Genomic DNA, 9,784 nt, shown 5'->3' on the forward strand with positions numbered 1-9,784 from the left:
GCAGTGTGCAGTGTGGGCTAGAGCTCAGTATAGGTATGTCTACACTGCAGTAAAAAATCCATGGAGGGCGCAGGGCAGCTGACTCGGGTTTGCAGGGCTTGGACTGTGTGGCTCCAAAACTGCAGGGTAGATGTTTGGTATCAGGCTGGAGGCCAGTCTGGGACCCCAAGGGTTTCAGAACATGGGCTCCGCACAACGCCAAATGTCTACACTGCAGTTTTATAGCCCTGCAGCCCAGGCCAGCTGACCTGGGCCCTGAGACTCGGTGCTGCGGGTTTTTTTATCACAGTATAGACGTCCCCTATGAGAGCTGGTGGGAGATTTAACAGAATGGCTTTCGTCAGCACTTGCCAATTCGTCAAAACCGAAACTTCTCCTGGGAACGTGTCAGTTTTGATGAATTTTTCATTTAAAATGTTAAAATGTCCCATTTTGGCCTTTTTGGAACCACCAGTTCTGATTATTCTGTTCAAAAAGACTTTGTGTCTGGAAATTTATGTTTGTATTTTAAACATTTTTAAAAGGTCCAAATCAAAACAAGCCATTTTTGCGTTGATCAAAATGAAACGTTTCACTCGCCAGGGTGTTCTTCTTTTAAAAAAGAAACATTTTCGGTTTAGGAAAAATGTCAAGAGTTTTAGCTTTTTGTTCCCATTTGGGATGGAAAAAATAATGTCAAAATCTTGACATTTTTCACAGGACAGGAAATCTGTTTCCCAACCAGATCTCCGCGCAGTGGATCAAAATGGGAGCATCCTCCAGAGCTGTCTCCTCGGCTGGGGAAGGCAAGCCACTGTGAAAGCTACTCCATTCTTGCTGTGGCAATTGCACGCCCCCCCCCCCAATGAGTGGGGAGAGGTCTATATGGGCACCTGCTCCTGGGTCTCTCTCCCCTTCTCAGAAAGCATGTCCAGTGCAGGCTGCGTTTCTTGGAGCACAGGGGAAAGTCTGTGCTGCGAAGACGGCCCTCCAATGGAGAATTCTACATCCTAGGATCTAGCTGATAATGATAAATTTTAGGGACTTCCTTGTGACCCTTTGACCATTTGCAGATTGGCTCCTTTGTATACTGATCTCATCCCCCCTGTGTGGAAGTGGGGTGCTCTGCCGGAGCAGAGGATCGATACTCAGGGATGAGTCAGAGAGATGCTTTGCTGAGGCAGTGACACAATGGGAGAGCACATTTAGCTTGAGGTCTAGGAAAACCCTGTAAGAATGAAGATCTCCATCAGGGAACCTTCTCCACTAGAACTGAAGATCTCTGGACTTCAGGCAGGGACAGATGGCCACAGAGCATATATGGGGAGATAGACATGGGTCCAGCAGGAACAGGCTCAAGGTGTTTGATCTATTTAGCTTAACCAATAGAAGGTTGAGGGGGTGACTTGATCACAGTCCATAAATACCTACAGAGGGAGCAAATCTTTGATTATGTGCCCTTCAATCTAGCGGACAAAGGACTGACACGATCCAGTGGCTGGAAGTTGATGCTAGGCAAATTAAGGCTGGAAATACAGTGTCGATTTTTAACATTGAGGATAATAGAAGAACTGACCAAGGGCTGTGGTGGATTCTCCATCCCTGGCAATCTTTAAATCAAGCCTGGATGTTTTCCCAAAGGACGTGCTCTAGTTCAAACAGGAGTTAATCCCTGGCAACCCCATGGAGGAGATCAGACTAGGTCCCTTGCGACCTTGGTGTTGGGTTGGCCTTGGCATTCAAGGGCCCTTGCGACCTTGAAATCTGTGATTCCCCATGGAGAGGCCTGGCCCCACCTTATCTCCATCCATTTCAGAAGCAACAAGGATGATAAGTGCACACCATGTTTGTAAAAAAAAAAGCAACAATTTATTTCTTATACACTCATTATCAAACCAGGAAAAGACCTTGCGCATCCGCCAGGCACCTCAGTGCCGGGACACACTAATGCCGCATTCTGTACACAGACCTTCAGATGCCAGAATAAACTTATTTCAGTCCAGCTGAATATTGAGAACAGTCATTGCTTCAAAGATGCCAGGTGCTTCCCTGACACTCACAATCACACAGGAACAAGCTTATTTATGAAAAAATAGATCTTTATATACATTATATACCTTCTGTTTATGTTGCATAAATTAGAAGCAGGAGGAGAGAGAGAATGCCTCATGAGGAAATGCTATCACAGTGAGGTGACGGGATTTGGGAAACATGGAGGCAAACACCCCAGGAACAAGAAGAGAGCTTCTGCCTCATGCCCTGGCTACTGTCACGGTCCCACCGAAGCCATCCGAAATTCACAGTTCTCTCCGACTGCCCTGGGGCCAGCGCTGTTTGAAATTCACTTCGTGTCTGCTGGCAACTTCAGGACGTGACCATTCCCAGAGCAGCGGGTTACTCAGACCAGCGCAGCGCCTGCATGGCTGGCAGCTGCCCCACGGTGGGCAGCAAGGAGGCAGCGTGCTTGGCGAAGACCCAGCCATCAGCGCTTGGTTCTCTCCATTCCAGCTATCGAACAAGGCAGCAAGCCGGAGGGCCTTATGTCTGGATGGCAGCTGGCACACTGGTGTGTCCCATTTCCTGGGCCACAGCTGACTGCAGCACTAGCCAGGAGCCCCTGCTCTGCTTGGATGTTTGAAGTCTCTCGAATTCGGTGCCTAAGCCCGGAGCACGTCCCTTCCACTCCTCCAGGCTTTGAGGACAGCCAGAGTCACTGTAATTCCACTTGGAGAGAAGACTCCAGCAATGCAACAACAGAAATAACGGTTTACAATAACCTACTTGAGCCAAAATATCAGCTGTAGTTACCTAGGCGCCGGTGGGTAACCAGCACGCACATTTTTGCCCCTAGGAAGGGGCTGGAGTCAAACACACTGCCCGGGACAGCAACTTTGGGTTCCAACGTTTGACAAAAACTCTTGTCTAAGGAGCGTGGTTCAGTGCACTACGCCTTGGGTCTCACCCCTGGGCCAGATGGGCAGAGCCCGTGTCCTTGCAGAGCTCCCCTGGCTGTTTACTCTCAGTTCAATACGTCCTCCTCTTTCCAGCCGCTGGAGTTCTTCCCAAACTTGTAGACCAGCCGCCTCCCGTCGACCCTCTCCAGGATTTCCCGCTTGTAGTAGTACCTGCGGGGGGAAGGAAGGGACATCAGCACCGGATGCGAAACAGCCACGCGAGCCAGTGAGGAGCCAGGAGGCTATCTGGGAAGGGAGGAGCCCCAAGCCCTGGGCGGTGGGAGTCACAGGGAGGGGGACTCTGGCTGGGGGACAGGGACAGAGAGAAGGACCCTTCATGGGGAAGTTGGGAGAGGAACTGGAATGGGAGGGAGTCAGAGGAAGCAAAGCATGGATCTTTGGGTGGAGCTGGGCCCTGCTGGGCCTTGGAGACAGGCTGGCGCGCCACTGGCCTGCATCTCTTGGGTGGGACGGTGGCATCCCCACGACACCCACCTCATGGCCCGGCTCAGCTTCTCGTAGGTCATGCTGCTGTTCTTCTTCTTCTGCCCCCAGAGCTGAGCCACCGCCTCTGAGCGGAGGAACTTGAAGACGCCCTCGCGTCGGTCCTCCCACTTCATCAGCCCCTCGTTCAGCTCGGGGTGGAGCAGGATGTCCCGGATAAACTCCCACAGGTGAGTCCCTCTCGGGGCTGGAACAGAGAGAGGAGGGACGGTCCCGTTCAATGGGGGGCTCTGCGGAGCTGTCACCCCAGCAGGCTGGGGAAGGCTCAGTGGATTCTGCTGCCCAGGGCTGGGAACTATATTATAACACGGGCAGCTCCCTGCCCTCTGGGAACAAATCCTGCCCCCACCCTCCATGGGTGCAGAAGGCCCAATAGGCAGCGGAGCCCATATTGTTCCTCCGCATGGGGAGCTCACCCTGCGGGGGGCTGCAGCCCAGACAGGCTAGGGAGCTGTGCCCCACTGAGGCTCTTGTCCCCCAGTCAACAGGGGAGGGGCTGTGGATGGTGCAGTTACAAAGATCCGCTTGCCCCACTCTGGCTGCCGCATGGGTGAGGCAGGGGCACAGAAGCTCGGGAGGCTCCAGCCACTGAACAATAGTCCACAGCTCCGGCTGCTCCATGGGTCAGAGGTCTGTTTCATCTCCCCCATCCCCAACCCCCACCCTGGTGACACTCCCTTGCACCTGACCCACCCACTGGAGCCATGCACTGGGACCAGGGATTGGCCCTTAGGAATCAATTCCCCCCCCCTCCCTCACATGCCAGCTAGAACTGGCAGATCATCAGCAACTGATCAGAAAGCACAGGGGATCCAAGTTAGTCACTAAGGCCCAGATTCCCTTGAAATCAGTGGGTTGCCTAAATACCTTTGAGGATCGGAGCATAGTGCAAGGTGCTGGCCCTCAACGTACTGTGGGCTATGAGCCCCCATCCTTCCTCCCACCTCCCCTCCCCAAACACGTCCTGGTCAAATCCATGGCTGGCCATTAACTTCAGCTCATGGATGAGACTGGACATCGCTAGTCCCCCTCCCCCAGCTCATATCCCAAAGCACCCCGCTGGCATCTCACGTACAGTGCTTGCTCTTCTTGGTTTCCAGGCAGTCTCTGTTCTCTTTGGTGAGTTTCCGGGGCCTTCCCCTTTTCCGCTTGCCATGCTTGACATCCCCTTTCTTATAGTCGGCAAAGCTATCTGTGCAGAAGGAGGTGGGACACGTTACTCGGTCTCCTACAGTGCGTGGGGCCCGTCTAGGCTTCATAGCATGCCCACCCCACACCGTGGGATCCAAGCAACCGCAGCGCCTGTCTCCTCTTTCTTTAGAAGCAGAAATACAAGGTGAGACTCCCGTTGTAGTTTCCTAGGGCCAGAGTCCCCTCTGCATGCTCAGGGGACTGGCAGTCTGCCCAGACCTAACAGGCGGTCCCTATTTAGCCATCCAGCAACAAAAGGGCCCATCTCCTATGCCCAGGGTTCCCCCAGGGTGTCCCGGGGAGAAGGCCTTGGCGCTGGTATGAATAGTCGTTATGGACTTGTGCCCCGTTACACTCCAGGGCGTTTACAGTCTCTGCCTGTGAGAGCAAGACCCACCTTGGCCAAGGCCCCAACCCCCAGCCCAGCCCGAGGCGCTGCTGGCATCCATCCCATTGCCCAGCTTGCCCGGGATCCCCATGCCGCCAGCTGCTGAGGATCTCAAAGGCAACTCACATCCCCTCCCTTTGCTTTATCCAACCCTGGGACACAAAGCATGGCCAGGTGGAGGAGCCCATGCAAAAAGCCAAGGCTACGTCCTGCTCAGGTGCCGGTTCATCCCAGCCACCAGCGTGCGGGGGATCCGGATAAAAGGTTCAGGGTTTGACCCGTCATGCCTCGATACCATGGCAACGAGCGCCTTGGACGTTCCCAAGACAGAAAGCTGAGGCAGGTCCCCTCTAGCATGGGATGAGTTCTCACGGCCTCCTCTCCAGCCCAGGAGACCCAGGACCCAAGTGGAAAGGGGCCTTTCCTTTCCCTCTCTGACCCGCCTTTGGTTCCAGTGGTTCCAGCCCCATTGCTAGGACACACCCATCCACAAATTCATCTCTGTCACCGCCAGAGGAAGGGAAGGAGTCGACTCACTGTCAGAGAACAGCTTCGCTTCTGTCAGATCGAGATCTAGGTCACTTCCACCGGAGTCTTGGGAGTTGGGGCTGTGGGACGTCACGGTTCCTGGGGGGGCAAAGGGAAGAGGGGTTGGATTTCCAGTGATTCACATCCAGAAACACTGCTTATCAGCAGAAAGCTGCTCCCATAATCTACCGAGCAGATACACCAAATGCTGCCCAAGAGAGGGGTTGGTGGTCCACTCTGGTGCGGGTTTTGGGGGAACTCTCATAGCTGCAGGGCCATGATCTCCAACCGAGACACAGATGTTGAGCTGTCCCCATCCCAGAGGAGAACCACACATGAGAAGCCAGCAGATGCGGGGCCCTCCTTGACTGATGGGAGAACCATGGCAGTGGGGCTCTTGGGTGCCCCCCACCATGGCCCAGGATGCCACGATAGTAAGCATGTGTGATGAGAACCTTACCTGAGACAGAGATATCGGAGCTGCCTGGAGACATGGCGCTGGAAATGTAGCTGAAATTTTCCTGGCACGAAAGGTTTGTCGATTTCATCTCCTCCAGGGAGGTGCACAAGCTTCCCAGCTCTAGAAACAGTGGAGGAGAGGGCAGGAAAGGGTGAACGCTGTCCGGGTAACAGACATGCACACAGCAGGCACAAGGCATGGCCGGGGCGCTGCTCTTACCTGAGTCATTGGGGTCCAGGAAGAGCTCTTGGGAAAACATATCCTCTTTCTCTAGGAGTTCAGTGATCCATCTCAGCTCATCCGAGACCGAGACTGCAGGAGAAGGGAAACCAGGAATGAATTCTGCTTGGCTGGTGTCGTTCCCCCAGATCTTCCGGCTGGAGGCCCCCGTTCTCCCCAGACTCTGAGAGAGCAGATGTGGCTCTACTGCAAGCCCTGCTACACTACGATATGCCACCCAAACCTCCCCTCTAACCGGACTCTTGCAATAAGCTTGGGTCATAGGGCAGCAGTGATGGGGGACATGCTAGACTGGAAGTCCCAGTGCAGTTCCCCTCACCAGCTTTGGCTGGCTAGGCAGAGTGGCTGGCTCATTGCTGGCCCTGCTGGCACAAGGCAGAGAAAGTGGGTGGGAAAATCTGTGCTGGGTCCCTGTCACTCACTGATCTCGTGGAGACGTTTGTACAGCTCATCCCCGAGGGGCCCAAAGATGAGCCCCAGCTGCTCCTGCGTGCAGTGGCAGAGCATGAGGCCGTCCATGTTGCAGCAGGAGAAGTTGATGGCGCTGGCGTCGTACTTGTTCTTCTCCACGTGGTAGCTGATCCACTCCAGCACCTGCGCCTTGCTCCAGAAGTACGGGAGCTCGCTGAACCACGCTGGCTTCTCTGCTGGGGACAAAGGAGCAGGGGTCAGGGGCGCTGCTCACCAGAGCGACGGGGTGCAGCGATGGGGAAGGCGTCAACACGGCACCCATCTCCGGCTCTGGCTGGCTGGGCAGGGCTGGGCTCTCGGTTAGCTCGCAACACACGGGGCGGGGTTGGCTCTCCCGGGCACAGAGAGTCAGACGGGCGGGGGGTTATCTGGCTTAGTCACCATTGCTGCATTGACATGTACACCTGTCGAATGCTCCTTTATCTCGGATCCTCCCCATGGCCTGCCTGAGGGGAGGGCTTTGGGGAACAGCCGACGGCAGCTTCTCAGTCGCTCGTTTCCCCAAAGGGCACTGCAGCACGAGCACGTCCCCCTCCCGCCACTACCAGCACTCCAGCCCGCTCTCCCTCTTCTGGTGGGATCTCTGAGCCGTGAGGCCAAGGGGCTGCGCGCTGTGGCTCACTGGATAGAAAGGCTAGCCCCCTCGGCTCAGGCTGCCAGGTCAGATCCCAGCCCCCTGAGAGTGATCTTCCCCCTTCCAATAGCCCCAGCTGGCCCGTGGCCCACCTGACCCAGTCCCCTGTCTCGGGCAGCAGACTCAACTCTGATGCTGAAGAGAAAAGAAGGTGAACTCCCAACCAGCCCCCATGGCCCACCCACCTCCCCTGGGAAACGGAGCAAACCTAAACTATAATGACAACACTTTGCATCTTCAAAACACCTTCCCTCCACCCTCCCATGGGACCCAACTGTTAATACGGTGAGTCTTGCAGGCACACCTCTAGGGGAGCTATTGCAAGTAGCATTTAGAGAGGGAAACTGAGGCACAGAGAGGAGCAGAGACTTCTCCAGGTTACCCAGTAGCAGAGGTGGGCATAGAACCAACGTCTCCTAAAGCCCAGTCCTGTGTGCTAACTACTAGGCAACCCTACCCCCCTTCTAGTCCAGGGGCGGGAGTCCACCTGGATCCTAGCTGGTGGTTAGCTTATGCCCTGACTCAAGCGCACTGAGTGCAATCACTGCAGGTCTCCTGACCAGCTCTCCCGCATGGCACGCAGTCTCCAGCCCCACCTGTGGTCTCAGCAGGCAGCACGAGGTTGTCCTCACTCCCGAGGTGAGCCAGTATTTCCAGGGGGGGCTGAGCCTCCTCCTGATACATGGCGCTGATGTAGTTAGAGAAGATGTTGCTGATTTCGCAGGATCCCGCCATAAAGCTCTCTGCCAAGAGATTGAACCTGTCAGCACGACTCCAGCAAGCAGCAGCGCGCTGCCTGTGGGATAACAGACCTTCCCGCGCCGGAGCACGGAGCCCGCACCAGCCCTGCGGAGGAGCGAGGTCACAGCGAGCAGAAAGCAGTGCTCTTCCGTGCTTCCCTAGGGTAACTCCCTGCCCTTATAGATCAGCGCCTTTCCACCCCGATTGCCCCTTCTGGTGCCTCAAGCCCAGGAGACTCAATGACCCAGCCTGCAGCCCACAGATTTCTAGCCGGGGTCGGCACATCGGAAAAGTCAAGCCCTCACCGAACCATTACAAAGGGCCCTGTTTTCCTTGGCCCAGTGTTGACCTTGTGTTGTAAAAGGCAACAGAGGCTGAACTTATAAGAGCAATAGCACTCTGCACTTGTACCAACTTCCCCTGGGCTGCAGGCTGCATCCCAACCAGCTTAACTCCCGCAGCAAGCCATTGATTTAGGTGCAAACAACACAAGGAAGAGAACAAGCAAGTTGTCCTTTGTTCCAAAGCCTCCTTCCATCCAGCGGGTAACTATGATGCCACCTGGCCAGGAGGAACTTAGCAGGTTCGTCGCACTGTAATTTGCAGAGATCTGTGTTGTTTGGCCGCTCCGCCAGGGAAGAGGCCATGTGAAAAATTGGTTGTCACCCCCCAGCCCACTGCCCCATTTCCAGAAGCATCCCAGCCCCAGTCTAGGGGCGCCAGGCCAGCCTTGCTCTCTGAAATTAACTCCAATTGGGGGAAACAGCTCCCAATGTCCTCAGCGGCCCAGTCCTTGAACTCGGCCTTACATGATCCAGAGAACCGACTGTCCCAGCATCGACGCACCTGCCCCAGGTGTGAGAGCTGGCGAGCAGGAATGTTTATATTCACCTGTCAAAACCCCTGGCTCGGCCCGGAGGCAGAAGAGGTCTGGGTAGGCGCTTTCTGCCCCTACCGCCCAGAGGGGTCAGGCCATGCTCGGCCAACCGGGAGCTCATGAATAAGGAGCAAGATTCCCCCAGTGCACAAACACCTCTACCCTTGGTGAAGTGTAATAGCATCTATAAAGCACAGAGCAAAAAGGCTTTGGTACCTACCACTGTCCCCCTGACAGCAGCAGTTAATCCACAGGCAACGAAGGGATCCACTAAATACTCCAGGCACGCCACTGGCCCCTAACCACTTCTCATCTGTGGTTTAGCCCTTAGAGCTCACTCCTATACGGGGCCCCTCCCCGGCATCTCCTCTTATATAGCCTGCGTCTTTGGTAACATGATCTCACGGCTCTAGGGGAATTCCTAGCTCAAGTATTCATGCTCCCAGCTCCATCTGATTTGCATAATAGGTGCCACTTGGCCCCATGCCAGCGCTTTCTTGCCGGGAAATCAGGGCTGGCCAGTTTAATGATTGTCAGAGCCCTCTCCTGACCTGTGCCAGAATCTCACCCCTCCCCATGTTTTTCCTCTCTTTCTAATCTCACAAGTTTGTTTGCTCACAAAAGCAGGTTAACCAGCCTCCTCCTCCCTGCCAGGAATAGCACCCCGAGAAGGGTGCACAGAGCCAGCCTGGCCTCTCAGGTGCCAGGAGCCCAGGAAGTCCAGCATGAGGCAAAGGGGGCCGCTATGGCCAGACAAACCGGCACTGAGGCCCCCCGCCAAAAACACATGGCTGCCCCTGGCCGAGCTAAGGACCTC

The 9,784-nt window shown here is 55.3% G+C and overlaps 1 protein-coding gene across 3 annotated transcripts; it reads right to left on the reverse strand.

Annotated features, from left to right (window-relative positions):
• Window positions 1-1,778: 1,778 nt before the first annotated feature.
• ELF3 (E74 like ETS transcription factor 3) lies at window positions 1,779-9,300 on the reverse strand. 3 transcript variants are annotated; one of them, XM_067531747.1, is made up of 9 exons: window positions 9,188-9,208; window positions 7,946-8,195; window positions 6,667-6,891; window positions 6,224-6,316; window positions 6,005-6,124; window positions 5,554-5,643; window positions 4,513-4,629; window positions 3,429-3,624; window positions 1,779-3,104 (listed from the first exon to the last, which is right to left on the reverse strand). In XM_067531747.1, exons 2-9 carry the CDS (start codon window positions 8,082-8,084, stop codon window positions 2,999-3,001), a joined length of 1,086 nt encoding a protein of 361 aa, XP_067387848.1. In that variant the 5' UTR covers window positions 8,085-8,195; window positions 9,188-9,208; the 3' UTR covers window positions 1,779-2,998. The 3 variants fall into 3 exon arrangements, with proteins under 3 accessions (XP_067387848.1, XP_067387849.1, XP_067387847.1); XM_067531748.1 differs by having other exon boundaries at window positions 1,780-3,104; window positions 6,667-6,888; window positions 7,946-8,092; window positions 9,188-9,300; XM_067531746.1 differs by having other exon boundaries at window positions 1,780-3,104; window positions 7,946-8,092; window positions 9,188-9,300.
• Between the last annotated feature and the right edge of the window lie 484 nt (window positions 9,301-9,784).

This window comes from Emydura macquarii, unplaced genomic scaffold (assembly GCF_026122565.2).
Source record: "Emydura macquarii macquarii isolate MOO-44397 ecotype Brisbane River unplaced genomic scaffold, CSIRO-AGI_Emac_v2 contig_3220, whole genome shotgun sequence".
In the NCBI taxonomy this organism is placed as follows: Eukaryota; Metazoa; Chordata; order Testudines; family Chelidae; genus Emydura; species Emydura macquarii.